This window comes from Dermacentor andersoni, chromosome 7, assembly GCF_023375885.2.
Source record: "Dermacentor andersoni chromosome 7, qqDerAnde1_hic_scaffold, whole genome shotgun sequence".
Taxonomy (NCBI): Eukaryota; Metazoa; Arthropoda; class Arachnida; order Ixodida; family Ixodidae; genus Dermacentor; species Dermacentor andersoni.
In genome coordinates, this window is record NC_092820.1 from 37,053,396 (window position 1) to 37,069,576 (window position 16,181).

Genomic DNA, 16,181 nt, shown 5'->3' on the forward strand with positions numbered 1-16,181 from the left:
TTATGAGCGAATGCTCAGAAATAGGAATATCTCATTGCTAATAGAGGTCTGAACACAGGGGACTCCTCCTGGGGACAAAGGGAGAGATGATGAATGACGTCGTTTTCGGCCTCGCCTACCCTCTCTCCACGACGAACAGCAAGGGGGCGCGCCGCCCCCGAGCACGCGCTAACACTGGGCGCTTCTCCCTCCCTGGTCATCGGGGAGTGTCGTAGTTCGGAAATAAACGCTCCCCTGTTCCCGCGCGGCTGTGCCACCTCACGATGGCATGACGCCGCCGTCACCTGGTACGCTCCCGTGGCAGCGCAGAATCGGATCTCTATCTTGTGTGAACACTGCTTTAGAGCGCCTTTCATTTTTTAAAGTTTAACTTGCGCTGCACTAAAGAGCACAAATATGAAAGTTCCGTGAGAAGCTTCTCATTTATTGTGTATTGCAAATAACTGAGACGCGTTTTGAGCCCCGGAGAACGCATTTCTTTATTGCTTGGCGCGCGATCCTCAACTCGAATAGCAGTTCAGTTGTATATACTATGAGGATCAAAATAACGTCAGAAAATAAGAAAGACACACTGCCATTGCGCTATCGCTTTTGTGCTGTCTTTATTGGTGCATTATTCTCTCGTGAACAATAGGCAACACGAGCGGCAGTATACTACATCAGCAGCGCAGGTCTTCAAGAAAATGGCTACTGCAAATCCACGCCTGTAAAATCAGACAGTCAACATCGGCTTACCAGACACTATCTCGTTCTCGTTTCTTTTTTTTTTTTCTGTCGTCCTCTCGCAAAGTTATGACGCTTCAGCCTGTCAGCACGCTCCAACTACACGAACAAATACCGTTTTGCTCTCGTGCGCCACACCCAACTAACTTTGAGGTTAAATAAAATATGCAGGCACTGATGAAGGGGTCGGAAAGAGAAGCCCAATATTTTTCATGATTGCTTTAAGTAAGCAAGATAAGTACAAGAATAACAGTTGTCAAACCACAAATATCTCTGGAGGCCTCGTTTCCACAACGACAGCTGTCTTCCCTGTATGATCACTGTTGTACCCTTGAAGCCTCCACCTGTAGACGTCACTCTTTCTTACACATATATGTGGCCTTTTTACATTACTTTAAGTTCTAAGTGTGGCTGCCAATTACTGGCGTCAACCAAGGCGACGTACAACTAACAAGTGTTGCTACTAAAAGCTTCTCTGTAACTGTTCACCGTTTACACTATAAGCATACGCCAACGTGACCATCGCTCACTAATTTTCCAGTAATCGCTGAATCGCAGATGAACAACGTCTTCAGTGGGAAAACCTCAATTGAAGTGGTGCAGTTCACTCTCGCTAAATAAAACTCTGTTTTCATCCTGAAGCTGTAGAAACAGAACAACCAAGGAAGTCAGACCGACGAAGCACCCATTTCCTGTGCGTGTAACAGTGACGGGGCTATCCCACCTTTAAGGACAGTTATAGACTGCGTGCTTTTATACAGCGTTAGTTACCGCACTACATGTCCAAACACTGCTTCATAAGGAAGCTGCTCTACACCACGCATCGTCTTGTATTGTGCAACTGTTCGTACATGCAAAACACGCTATGCGTGCACCCGTTACTGCTTCGCGATGAGAGAGAGGTTTCCACTACTTCCGCAGTCACCAGGGGCTTCCCAGGCCTGGAGCTTTGGGGCAGCGTCCACCGTCCGGAAAAGCCTGCGCGCACACACTGTCCACGCGCTCGAGAAGTGACGTGTTGAAGCGCAGCGCCGATCGGTCCACTGTGGAGGGTTGCTTGACGCAGTCGAAGCCACCGAACTCGCATATGCGGTAGTGGTGCAGCAGGGCGTCTTCCGGGGCCACGCGCTGAGTGGCCTGGTGACGGCCTCCTGGACACGCAGAAAGGCGCGGGCATTTCTGGGTAAATTTATCGCTCACGTGGAAATTCTACAGCAAAGAATAAACAGGGAACAAAAAGTATCAGTATTGCACAGCGCTGTCCCTTCGGGCATCTCTATTGTTCTCGTTCTTATCGCAGTGAACATTCAAGTTCAATGCAGGCCAACCAACGGTGGTTCAGTACTTTACATCTTACGTTCCCATGCAGCAAAATTGATTAACTTAGAAGAGTGCTTTGTGCAATATGTAGGTGGTGCGGCTTACGATTATTACGCTTCTGACAAAATTGCATACATTGTCGAACCTCCTTTAAAGCGAACAGAAGCAGATGTAGGTATTGCCTGGGGAAGGGCGCATCCTGTATTATTATCTGGTCTGTATGTTGTGCAAATTTACCTAGAGCGCAAACTCTGTGCCTTCTCCACTTCTCCATCGGAAGGAAAATCCAAATTTATATTCTATGCAGAAAAGAAATATTGCATGCTTCCAATGATGGGCGCGTAGAGTACAGTCGTTAGCCATGGCGTGACGATACTTTGCGCCCGCGTGACAACGTTACAGCGTACTCTATGTCTTCAGTCCATCAACGGACGTGTCTATGACTTGTTAAAGCAAACTATACAGCTCTGCAATGCAAATAAATGCGCATACCTGCTGCTTTAATGAACTATGTGTTCCTGCCTCTGTAGTTGCCTCGTCTATATGGCACAGTGGCCGCATCTTTTCTTGATATATAACTAAACTATTGTGAAGAAAACATACTTTTAAAGAGCATTTTACCAAACTTAACATGTCTTCTTCGCTATTCGTTCTTTCACCACGACGGACACTACAATGTTGAGGAGAAGTTGCAACCTGTTCAATGTTTTGACCGAAACGAATTCACATTTTATTTACAAAGTTTAACGCCAGCATTGCAAATACGGTGTTGGAAGAAGACGCCCTAGAAGGCACACGCAATCTTGCGATCTTAAAACCGCTAGCATAGCATCTGTGCAATTCTGTGTTCATGAAATCTGTTTCAATCAAAATAGATTACTCAGTTCATAGCGATTCTGTAGGCTGTCATACAATGATAACAAAAGCATTTTGTGAAAAAATCAGAACAAGGAAAGTATTACAATATTAGTAACACAATTTTCTTCTGTTTTCAGTTCTGCCCTTTTTATCTAATTTCAGATGAATATTTCATTCATGTTTTACGTAATTTCACAAAGCAATTTCTTTACCTACACTTGCCTCTGTGGCTAAACAAAAATTTATTACCATCCTGACCGCAGTTTTGCGGGAGAGTGAAAGAGCGAAAGTTGTTCTTCAAGATTTAGTGCCATATATTACACGGGCAAAAAGAGGTAATTTATTTCGCAATTTGTTGTATCCAGAAAAAATTGAGACATCATGCAACTGGCTATAGCGCTTTTTGTGACCATGCAACCTGAGTCAAATTTACACATGAACGCAAGCCGCTGAGTATATTGAGGGTTCATGATCGGGTGATATCCTGCGACGATATTCAAAAAAATCCTACCACCCTACCCAAAGCATAACTTCTTCATCTCGTCGAAATGCTATGGCATTTTTCATAGTGTATTATTTCGATTGCACGTAGTGCACAAGATTAGTGTCTCCTACACAAACATTCCTGTTTCGCAAGTTCAAATACTTCGATAAATTTTATTGTTGATTAATCAATACAGATCAAAATCGCGTCACCTTTGAAACAGAGCAGCGGCAACTGCTCACCTAGCCTGCTTGATTCTTTCTTCAGATTTTATAGCTTTTATTTTCATCAAGCCTTTCCCTATGTTATGTCGATCGTATGTTTTGTATTCAAAGCGTCTTGCACCATAATATACCATTGCGTACGCTTGCAGTGACTCCGGTTCTCTATCTCTCTTCCATTCCTTTTTTTTCACGAATAGTCTAATCGTCTCTTATTTAGCGCAACTGCTGACCAGTTATTCTCTCTATGTTCTTTGATTCCCAACGATTCTGGAAGGTAGACACTCACTATCGGTCTCGCTGGGTCAATATCTTGGCATTCCATTGCGACAGGCCTAACCGTTTCTCAGATTTCTTTTGGCCGCACACACATGCCTCATCCGGTGCAGCATATTTTCTCGGATATGTTTTTGTCCGAAGGCAGGCAGCTCAAATAGCAAGGCACTAACATTTGGGTGCGCAAATTTTTTCTCTTGATTTCATACTTGCCATTATTTTCAATCTCCATGGTCTTTCTTGTGTCCCTCCTTAACATATCCGTATTGGTTTCTTTTACTTTTTTTATTACCTGTGGTTGTCCATCTACAGTTTCAATTATCCTGTGCTTGGTCGCCAACGTTCTTGACATTTACCTCGATTCTGTGTACCCGCTTTGGGGAAACGACACTTACGCATTTTAGCCTAAAACTCTCACCCATTTTCCTTATTGTTCCTTCATTTCGAATCTCGCAATGCGCCTCTCTGATTTCAGAAGCAGCCACACCCTTATCACCTTGCAAAGCCTCATTTGATTTGTGCTTTTACCCAAAACAACTCCTATAGCGCTCCCTCATAGTGACCCAGCACCAAAACAAATAAGCAATTATCCAAACCATTTGAAAATGCAGCGGACCAGCCATTTATATCACTCAATTCCCTGGCATGCGCTACACATATACGCGTGATCTCATCCACCAACAAGCGGAAGGGCTGAGATACACGAGCGCAGGAATGTCACAAACATCTGACATCTGACAAAATTTTCTGCCGCCTGTTTTACTCTGGAACAGTTCTGTATGTTCGTTTATGAGTTTGATATCTGTCTTTTGATAAAATGCTGGCGTGCGGGAAAGGTGGTTTCATACAATAACCAGGGCAACCGCAGAATGTGTGCGGCTAAGTTCGGAACTACTTTTGCATTGTAACAGCGTGGCTTGATTAGTAGGATGCGACCTCAGTGGCAAATAGCGTGTAGATGGCCATACGGGATACAGAAGGCGCACTCCGGGAGGACGGAACATTTTGTAATTTCTTTGCTGTAATTCATTACCATTATTTTGGTACATCGCAAGTTATCCAGAGGCTAGCTACCGATCGATCTACGCTTCCATGTATGAATGTTTGCATACAATTGTTTTGCCGCACACCTGGCTCACTGGGTAATCCGTGGTCAAATTGGTAGCACATGGGGCTGCTGTGCTGAGGAAACGGGGTTGAAAACTAACTGTCGGACCAAGTTGCGCGGCTGAGTACCCCGAAATGTGTATATATGAGCCGCTGCTCAACGAACTTCCTTGGCAGTGACATGGGTCGCTGTACATGCGGAAGTAGATATGTGCGGCTGCCGAACGGAAGTCTTTGACGCCCACTTGGAGCACAGTGTATGTGCCGCTTAGTCCATACTGTTACGTTTCGCCTACGACGCGCGGTATAGCCGGCGCGGATGCAACGGACGCCGGGGCTTCGTTCAAAGCGGCGGACATTTTGGCCCGTTCAGCGCCACCGATACGCCTCCCCGCCAAGCGCGTCCAGGCATGTTTCAGTGCTACGTGTCTTCAAGTGTGCGTGTGTGTGTGTGTGCATGTTCGTGCCCACGCTTGTCAAAGCGCGGCAGCCGGGGAGAGGAGCTCCCCAAGTGTGAAGCGAGGAGGTCTGACCGGCGCCGGGCCGGCGGATGCGTCACTACACTCGTCCCAACGTGTCTCTCAGCCTGTCCGGGACGCGCGTCACGTGCGCCTCCATCAGACGTTCCCTCTTGCCCTCAACTCCGAGAGTGTAAGCGCAGCTGCCCCCGGACGCCAAGAGAGAGGCTCCGATTTCTTCTGTTGAGTAACGTGCTCTCCCGTCTCTTCACTTCGGTCGACCTGACCGCCCGCTCTTTTGCGATGCTAGAATAAACAAGTTGTTCTGTTACCAGTCGACTCATGCTTTGCCGGGACCTTCGGATGCTTCCAGTTGTGCCCCAGGCCGCCAGGCCCACGCTACCCTTGGGGCTTGCGACCCGATTGCAACAACGGGCGTCAGCGCTGAGATTACAACAACTGTCTGCCAGCGGTGAGATCGCGACAACGGAGGCCAGCAGCGAAGATATGCAGTTGACTGTATGCTGAGCAGCACAACGACCATTCGGGAGCAGTGCAACGAGCCCTGTGTGATGACTGGTTACCTGCAGCGGAACGACTGCGCTGAATTCTTGGCTGCGAGGTTTGGTGAGTGCGGGACTTTCTTCTTCTGAGTTTTGCCAGGCTTTTGTTAGTGTCAGAAACAGAGCTGGTAATTGTGGTTGTCGTTGCTGCCGGGTTAGTTTGCGGCAAGACAATAGTAGGCAGTAGAGAAAGCAGCATTCAGAGCAGCCATGGATTTGAAGTCGGTGCGCAAACCGAAATTGCTGGAGCTTGCAAAAGAGTTGGGTCTGGATGTCTCAGACAAACTCAGAAAACCAGAACTGCTAAGGGCTATTCTTGAGTTAGAAGCTGAGGATGACGAGCTGTCGGAATGCCTTGAGACCATTGAGGAGCGGGCAAAAAGACAGGAGCGCGAACTTAAAGAGCAAAAAGAGAGACAGGAGTGCGAACTTAAAGAACAAAAAGAGAAAGAAAAAGAAGAGCGCGACCGTCAACACGCTTTGGAAATGAAGCGTCTCGAGGTAGAGATGGAACGCGCTCGTAATGGAAGTGAGGCACACGGTGCAGGAGAACGAGTATCGTTCAAAATGACTGACCTGATGCGGCCGTTTAAGCTTGGAGAGGACATTGGTTTGTTCCTGGTTAACTTTGAGCGAACGTGCGAGAAGCAGGGGTTCTCTCGGGAAACGTGGCCACAGCGCTTGCTCACTTTGTTACCCGGCGAGGCGGCCGACGTAGTCGCTCGCTTGAAGAGAGAGGAGGCAGAGGATTTCGACCAAGTGAAATCGAGTCTGCTAAAAAAGTACAGGCTGTCAGCGGAGGCTTTCCGTCGGAAGTTTCGGGAAAATGAGAAAGGCAGAAGCGAGTCATATACAGAGTTTGCCTACAGGCTTATGTCAAACATGCAGGAGTGGCTCAAAGAAGAGAAAGCGTTTGGTGACCACGAGAAAGTTCTGCAGTGTTTCGGGCTGGAACAGTTTTATAGTCGGCTACCTGAGAACGTGCGGTACTGGGTCTTGGATAGGCGAGACGTTAGTACGGTGGCTAGAGCCGCTGAGCTAGCCGAGGAGTTTGTGACGCGTCGGGCTCGCGGAGCTAAGGACGGTCAAAAGGGTGAATTTGGCTCCAAGTTTGAGAGGCCGAAGTTCACACCCATGAGAGCAAGGGGGTACACACGTAGTGCGGATGCGAGTGAAAGCAGTCCGACCGAACGTAAGGAGACGGCGGCAGCCGAAGCCGAACGCAGAAAGCGGTTCGAGACGAGGCAAGTGGGCGTGTGTTATACGTGTCAGAAGCCGGGTCACTTTTCGGCGCAGTGTCCAGAAACAAAAACAAAAGTCGTGTTTTTGTCATTATGCAGCACTGACGAGAACATGAAGCTTCTCGAGCCTTACATGCGAGACCTCCTCGTGAACGGGAAAGAGTGCCGAGTGCTTCGCGATTCCGCAGCTACAATGGATGTAGTTCACCCCTCCTACGTAGAACCCGATATGTTCACGGGCGAGTGCGCATGGATCAAGCAAGCCGTGGAAGCTCATAGCGTGTGTCTGCCCGTAGCAAAAGTGCTTATTGAAGGACCTTTCGGAGCGCTTGAGACGGAGGCCGCAGTGTCATCTATGCTGCCCCCTCAGTACCCGTACCTATTTTCGAACAGGTCCGATCACCTCCTGCGCGAGAAGGGGCTTTTGTTTGGTGAGGCTAGCGTTCAGGCCTTAACCAGATCAAAGATTCGGGAGCTCGCTGCAAAGGCGGTAGTTGCGGGGCCGACGTTGTCGAACAATGAGAAAGGATCAGAGGCGCAGCAAGCTGATATTCAGAGCACGCCCGAACTGAATAAAATTGAGCCTGTAACGTTAAAGGCACCAGATACTGGAGAGGAAATGCCCGACACGAGAAAGTTAGAAGAGCTATCTGCAGATTTGCTCATCGCGCCTACGTCAGACGGACTTAATAGATTGCTAAAAGTCAGCCGGTCGGCTTTGATAGCCGAGCAAAGAAAGGATGGCAGCCTAGAAAACATACGCTGCATTGTCAAGGAAGGTATCGCCAAGAAAAATGCTCGCTTTGTGGAAAGAGGTGGGGTCCTGCACCGGAAGTATCTAGACCGCAGGGGAGTGGAGTTCAATCAGCTGATCGTGCCTCAGTGCTACCGTCAGGATCTGTTGCGCTTGTCGCATGGAGGTTCGTGGTCCGGACACCTAGGAGTTAAGAAAACTAAGGACCGTCTCTTGCAAGAGTACTATTGGCCAGGGTGTTTTCGGGACGCAGACCACTTTGTGAGGACATGTGACACCTGTCAGCGGGCGGGCAAACCAGGGGATAAATTGAGGGCGCCGTTGAAGTTGGTACCTATCATTACGGAGCCTTTTAGACGGCTCGTTATTGATACAGTGGGACCTCTGCCGGTAACAGCCACGGGGTACAGACACATTTTGACTTTTATCTGCCCAGCGACAAAGTTCCCTGAAGCAGTGCCGCTTAAAGAACTCAGCTCAGTTGAGATAGTCAATGCACTACTGTCCATATTTGCGCGACTAGGTTTTCCTGCGGAAATCCAGTCAGATCAGGCCACTGTGTTTACGAGCGCTTTGACGACAGCCTTTCTTGAAAGGTGCGGGGTAAAGCTGTTACACAGCTCAGTGTACCACCCACAGTCGAATTCCGTTGAGAAGCTCCACTCCGTCATGAAGCGCGTGTTGAGAGCATTGTGGTTTGAGCAAACTGACTGGGAGCTGTGTCTGCCTGGGGTGATGTTTGCATTGAGGACCGCGCCGCATGCGGCTACGGGGTTTTCGCCAGCTGAGCTAGTGTACGGTCGCTCGCTGCGATCTCCGCTTCGCATGCTTCGAGACGGATCACTGCCCTCTCCAATGGCTGCAGACCATCTCTTCCACAAATGGCCGCCTCCTGCGCTGGAGCCTCGCTTTGCAACAACGTTCCTTTGAGGTGTGTTACAAAAAGGGGAGTCTCAACGGTAACGCCGATGGCTTAAGTCGAAGCCCCTAACGTAGGAATCGGCCTCAAAGTTGATTGTTACTGATGTTTTTCTTCCTGAGGCAGGATTTTTAACATATTGCTTTTGTGTAGTGTTTCAAAGTGATGACGTGCTTTCTAGTGCAATTTTCCAATTTGTGGACGCGTTCTGAATGCTTCTAAACTACTGTAAGGAACTAGGCAGTAGTATAAAAGGGGAAAGAACCTGGCAGGGCTTAGTGAGGGTTGTGCCGTGCTTGCTGACTGAGCGGTTGAGTTTCGGCGTAGTTCTAACGCTTGCTGGGAACGAGAGAAAAATGGCAACTCTCCCGAAGTCACTTTGCAGTGTCCTGGGTGAACCTGAACGAGAGAACGAGGCCTTCTCTGTGCGCTGCGCTCAAGAAACGCCGAAGGACGCCCGACTTCGGTTATGAGCATCATCGAGCGACATCCCTCCGGACAGCGGATGCAGTCCCCTGACCATCGGGATCTCCTTCCCCCGGCGGGGCGGTCTGTTACGTTTCGCCTACGACGCGCGGTATAGCCGGCGCGGATGCAACGGACGCCGGGGCTTCGTTCAAAGCGGCGGACATTTTGGCCCGTTCAGCGCCACCGATACGCCTCCCCGCCAAGCGCGTCCAGGCATGTTTCAGTGCTACGTGTCTTCAAGTGTGCGTGTGTGTGTGTGTGCATGTTCGTGCCCACGCTTGTCAAAGCGCGGTAGCCGGGGAGAGGAGCTCCCCAAGTGTGAAGCGAGGAGGTCTGACCGGCGCCGGGCCGGCGGATGCGTCACTACACTCGTCCCAACGTGTCTCTCAGCCTGTCCGTGCCGCGCGTCACGTGCGCCTCCATCAGGCGTTCCCTCTTGCCCTCAACCCCGAGAGTATAAGAGCAGCTGCCCCCGGACGCCAAGAGAGAGGCTCCGATTTCTTCTGTTGAGTAACGTGCTCTCCCGTCTGTCCACTTCGGTCAACCTGACCGCCCGTTCTTTTGCGATGCTAGAATAAACAAGTTGTTCTGTTACCAGTCGACTCATGCTTTGCCGGGACCTTCGGATGCTTCCAGTTGTGCCCCAGGCCGCCAGGCCCACGCTACCCTTGGGGCTTGCGACCCGATTGCAACAACGGGCGTCAGCGCTGAGGTTCCTACAATACTTCACTGCAGGAGAACATCTTCGATGCAATACTGGGTCAGTGCATAACCATTTACAGGTACGCGTGCGCCACCGTAAAACAACAACAAAAAAGACTCTCCCTTAAATTTCTCTTGAGCTAAGTGTAATCAAAACCCAGTCACAAGGAAACCTTGAGGATTGCATTCCCGTGCTTAGCATGCTCCACCACCTTTCAATGAACATTTTTTATGCCAACGTTTAGCGAACTACGTCATGAATGTACTGGGTATCTGCCGCTTTCCAGTGAGCCTCTTCTCGCCAACCTGAGTCACCATTGTGTGTGCGACAATCGACGGTACAAATAGCGTTTGCACGCAATGCCGCGCCTCGCATACCGTCTGCGAGACCAAGCGCGGATTTCTCGGCCGCGTGCAAGATGGCGCAGCGTCTCCAGATAGAAGGGCGAGAGAGGAGCCCGGCTGCCGCACGTCACCTTTCTCAGCGTCCGCACGCACCAACAAGCCATGCATGCCGCCGGGTGTCCTTAAGGAAGCGCGAAATAGCAGTCGCAAACCAATACACGCCTCGAATACGTTTCGACGCTGGCAATGCACATATTGATTCGACGCTAAACGCATTACACTCGATAGTCGTAGTGAGCTGGGTTTTGCCGATTTTGGTTTTGTGTTGCTAGCAATAAATAATGAATCGTAACCATATTCACTCATATATATGGACAGTAAACCTTGGCCGGTCACCGACGATAAGTCGAAATTATAAGTTCTGTGGTTTTCCGTCCTAAAACACCGATCTGATCATGAAGCACGCCGTGGTGGAAGACTCGTTAATATGTTTAAGACACGAATCTCTTATACACGTATCTAAGCATAAGTACGCATAAATTTTTTGCATGTCGCCTCCATCTAAATGAGCCCCCCACGATAGACACTGCAGCTGCGACCTCGACCCCAGCAGCGCATCATCCTAGCCTCCGTTACTGCTGCGGGTAGAAAGGTGAAATCACAGACCCCAATACGTGATAATTCAAATACTGTAATTGAGCTTTTCCGCACAAATAGATCATCCTGCACGACATGTCAGACCTTCCACTCAAGGCTTCATTAAGTGGAAGATGGGCTTGCAAACAGCGATGCTGTAATATACTCCTCGTTACAAAGCGTGTGGAGCCGTTCATGCAGAATTTTGCATACCCCTTATCCTGCCATATCCTTGTAGGATGCAGCTGACGCGTTTAGAGTGGTATCTAGAACACTACAAGTTAAACCCTGACGTTATGCTCGGCTTTCGACGCGGACGCTCTTCTGTAGACAACGTCATAGATCTTGTCTCTTCTATAAAGCACGAAAAAAGCCTAAGGAGGCTGTCAGTGTAGATGTCCCTCGATGTTAAAGGCGCTTATGACAACGTAACTCATCGAGCCATCCTGCAGGCCTTGGGCGATGTCGGCCTAGGCGGCCTTGATTTTCGATGGATATTCGGCTTCTTGAAGGACAGGTCACTCTTTGTGCAAACAGAGGATGGTGCGTCATCACAACACAACACCTACCGTAGCGTACCACAAGGCGGAGTCTTGGTCCCCACTCTAACCTTGTGTTTATCGACCTGCTTCATACCTTACCCTAATACGTCCATGTGTCGATCTATGCAGACGATATGTGCATTTTGTCATCAGGAGCGACGCGTCCCCAGGTGTGCGCCAGACTTCAAAAAGCGGTCGCACTAACATCAGGTTATCTCCGAGCGCGAGGTCTGGAGGTGCCCTCCGAGAAGTGCTCTATGGTCGCTTTCATGCGGAAAGCAATGAAACCATACGTTGTCAGAATTAATGGACAGCCAATTGCCTACGAGAAGACGCACCGCTTTCTAGGTGTTATAATAGACCGAGACCTCTCCTGGAATCCTCATATTTCCTACCTAAAAAGCAAATTAGTCATGATAACCCACGTGCCCAGACTTCTTGCGGGAAACTCCTGGGGTGCGTCTGTCAGTGCAATGTTCCAACTCTATAACGCACTGTTCCTCGGTCCCCTGCGCTATAGCTTACCTATAGCTTACCCCCCCCCCCCCCCCCCAGTCTGTACAAGCTCAAGCTCTGAGAATTTGCCTTGGTCTTTCCAGATGTGCATCCACTGCAGCAACAATAGCCATCACCTATGACCACCCCATGAATAGGTATCTTCATGTGGACGCTTTAAGGATGCATATCAGGCACTTCGCCCGACTTCCATCGCATCACCTGGCCTCCCTTCTTGCCGCTCGACCTCGTTCAGAGTTTAGCAGGATTATTGCCGCCAACCATGGAACTTTACCGTCAAACTTCACGCCTGCAGCACGACTATCTCAACTACTGTTGTGCCTCCACCCACTCCAGGATCTTCTTGTTGTTCCCGGTATCAAAAAGAAGGCGGACACGTCATCTTTCGCCCTCAAACAAACCGTCGTTTCATTCCTGCATGGCAAGCACAAAGAACGCATCCACGTTTACACGGATGGTTCTGCCTCCTCTAAAAGTTCAACTGGAACTGTGGTAATTCCCGCAGAGTCTGTCACCCTCAAGTTCAATACGTCTCACGTTACATCATCGAGGGCTGCAGAAGTCGCAGCTATCCGTGCTGCTCTGGAGTTTATTAGTCACAAATCATCACATTCATGGTCCATCTTTTGTGACTCGAAGGCAGCTCTGCAGTGTCTGATGTCCCCTGTCAATCACGGACCAAATGTGCAACTAGTCGCAGACATCCGACTACTCCACCATCACGCAATCAACAAGGGACGAAACATCATCTACCAGTGGATACCAGGTCACTTCGGAATTTCGGGAAATCACAGTGCGGATGACGCCACCCAATCGGCCCACGATGGTGGCCTTGTTATACCAATACCGCTGTCACGAACAGGTGCTGCCACAAGTCTTCGCTTACTCGCCCGCGAGCTTAAGCAGAATCCTGGAACACCAGTGAATTCTCGAACGCACGTCTCCACAGATTGGACCCACGTCTGCAACTCCGTCTACCAAAGGGATACCACGAGTGGAGGCAACACTTCTGTGCCGCCTGTGGCTCGGCGTGGTATTCACAAACTCCTATTCATTCCGCATTGAAATGGCTGACAGCCATAATTGCAACACCTGCGGCTGTGAGGAGACGATTGACCACCTCCTTTAAGAGTGTCCCCATTACAAAGTGCCATGAAAAGGGCTCGTGACCGCGCTCGAAAAACTGGACAATCGCCCTTTACACAGGAAAAAGCTCTAGGACAATAATCTAGACGGGCTTCGACACTCAAGGCCTTAGAATTGGGCGGCCGTCTTTGAGTGTTGTAGCACGTTATATCGCGTCACTGTGTGAATTTTCCGGTTTCCTTCTTTCCCCTCTTCTTCTTTCTCCTTTTATTCCCTTTAGCCCTTTCCCGAGCACAGGGTAGCCAGCCAGTACTTACACTGGATAATGTTCCTGTCTTTCCTCCCCTTTGTCTCCCTTCCCCTCTCTCCGCATTGACATACTTTTGCACATCGAAATGAACCCGCGCTTTGGCATTGTCCTGCTGAGCACGACGCCGTCAAATAGTTTTCCGTCTTCAACAGACACTTTACGGATGAAATGGATGGCGAAATCTCTTTCACACACGTGTTCAGATATCTCATAAAGAGACCTAGGTGGGTGAACATATTCTTTAGCCCTTCCCTACGGCATCCCCCTATGCCCGCTGTGCACTTCGCAGTAGTTAACCCCAATATGTCACGATCTTTTAAGCTCCAGCGGTGGAACTTGTCACAGAACTACGACAATGTTCATCGAGCGTTTACAGAATATAAATATTCGTTGCTGACCTCTGTGTATGATCATCATCAGCCTGGTTATAACCACTGCAGGGCAAAGGCCTCTCCCATACTTCCCCAACTACCCCGGTCATGTACTAATTGTGGCCATGTTGTCCCTGCAAACTTCTTAACCTCGTCCGCCCACCTAACTTTCTGCCGCCTTCTGCTACGCTTCTCTTCCATTGGAATTCATTCCGTAACTCTTAATGACCATCGGTTATGTTCCCTCCTCATTACGTGTCCTGCCCATGCCCATTTCTTTTTTTTTGATTTCAACTAAGATATCATTAACTCGCGTTTGTTCCCTCACCCAATCTGCTCTTTTCTTATCCCTTAACGTTACACCTATCATTCTTCTCTCCATAGGTCGTTGCGTCGTCCCTCAAGTAGAACTCTCTTAGTAAGCCTCCAGGTTTCTGCCCCATACGTGAATACTTGTAAGACGCAGCGGTTACACACTTTTCTCTTGAGGAATAATGGGAAGCTGCTGTTCATGATCTGAAAATGCCTCCCAAACGCACCCCAGCCCATTCTTATTCTTCTAATTATTTCAGTCTCATGATCCGGATCCGCAGTCACTACCCGTCCTAAGTAGATGTATTCCCTTACCACTTCCAGTGCCTCACTACCTATTGTAAACTGCTGTACTCTTCCGAGACTGTTAAACATTACTTTAGTTTTCTGCAGATTAATTTTTAGACCCACCCTTCGGCTTTCCCTTTCCAGGTCAGTGAGCATGCATTGCAGTTGGTCCCCTGAGTTACTAAGCAAGGCAATATCATCAGCGAATCGCAAGTTACTAAGGTATTCTCCATTAACTCTTATCTCCAATTCTTCCCAATCCAGGTCTCTGAATACCTCCTGTAAACACGCTGTGAATAGCATTGGAGAGATCGTATCTCCCTGCCTGACGCCTTTCTTTATTGGGATTTTGTTGCTTTCTTTATGGAGGACTACGGTGGCTGTGGAGCCGCTATAGATATATTTCAGTATATTTACATACGGCTCGTCTACACCCTGATTCCGCAATGCCTCCATGACTGCTGAGGTTTCGACTGAATCAAACGCTTTCTCGTAATCACTGAAAGCTATATATAAAGGTTGGTTATATTCCGCACATTTTTCTATCACCTGATGGATAGTGTTAATATAGTCTATTGTTGAGTAGCCTTTACGGAATCCTGCCTGGTCCTTTGGTTGACGGAAGTCCAAAGTGTTCCGATTCTATTTGCAATTGCCTTAGTAAATACTTTGTAGGCAACGGACAGTAACCTGATCGGTCTATCATATTTCAAGCCTTTGGCGTCCCCTTTCTTATGGATTAGGATTATGTTAGCGTTTTTTCAAGATTCGGGTACGCTCGAAGTCATGAGGCATTGCGTATACAGGGAGGCCAGTTTCTCTAGAACAATCTGCCCACCATCCTTCAACAAATCTGCTGTTACCTGATCCTCCCCAGCTGCCTTCCCCCTTTGCATAGCTCCCAAGGCTTTCTTTACTGCTTCCGGCGTTACCTGTGGGATTTCGAATTCCTCTAGACTATTATCTCTTCGATTGTCGTCGTGGGTACCACTGGTGCTGTATAAATCTCTATAGAACTCCTCAGCCACTTGAACTATCTCATCCATATTAGTAATCATAGTGCCGGCTTTTTCTCCTAACGCATACATCTGACTCTTGCCAATTCCTAGTTTCTTCTTCACTGCTTTTAGGCTTCCTCCCTTCCTGACAACATGTTCAATTCTATCCATATTATACTTCCTTATGTCAGCTGTCTTACGCTTGTTGATTAACTTCGAAAGTTCTGCCAGTTCTATTCTAGCTGTAGGGTTAGAGGCTTTCATACATTGGCGTTTCTTAATCAGATCTTTCGTCTCCTGCGATAGCTTACTGGTATCCTGTCTAACGGAGTTACCACCGACTTCTGTTGCACACTCCTTAATGATGCCCACAAGATTGTCGTTCATTGCTTCACCACTAAGGTCCTCTTCCTGAGTTAAAGCCGAATACCTGTTCTGTAGCTTGATCTGGAATTCCTCTATTTTCCCTCTTACCGCTAACTCATTGATCGACTTCTTATGCTGCAGCTGCTTGCGTTCCTTCCTCAGGTCTAGGCTAATTCGAGTTCTTACGATCCTATGGTCACTGCAGCGCACCTTGTTGAGCACGTCCACATCTTGTATGATGCCTGGGTTAGCACAGAGTATGAGGTCTATTTCCTTTCTAGTCTCGCCGTTCGGGCTTCTCCACGTCCACTTTCGGC

General features: G+C 48.7%; 1 protein-coding gene across 1 annotated transcript in view; it reads right to left on the minus strand.

The window, feature by feature from the left end:
- Positions 1 to 583: 583 nt before the first annotated feature.
- LOC126535319 (uncharacterized) overlaps positions 584 to 16,181 on the minus strand; it is a 123,854-nt gene continuing 108,256 nt past the window's right edge. Inside the window, exon 4 of the mRNA XM_050182214.3 lies at positions 584 to 1,874. Within this exon, the coding sequence (XP_050038171.1) occupies positions 1,645 to 1,874 (230 nt within the window). The 3' untranslated portion in view covers positions 584 to 1,644. The remainder of the gene's footprint in view (positions 1,875 to 16,181) is intronic.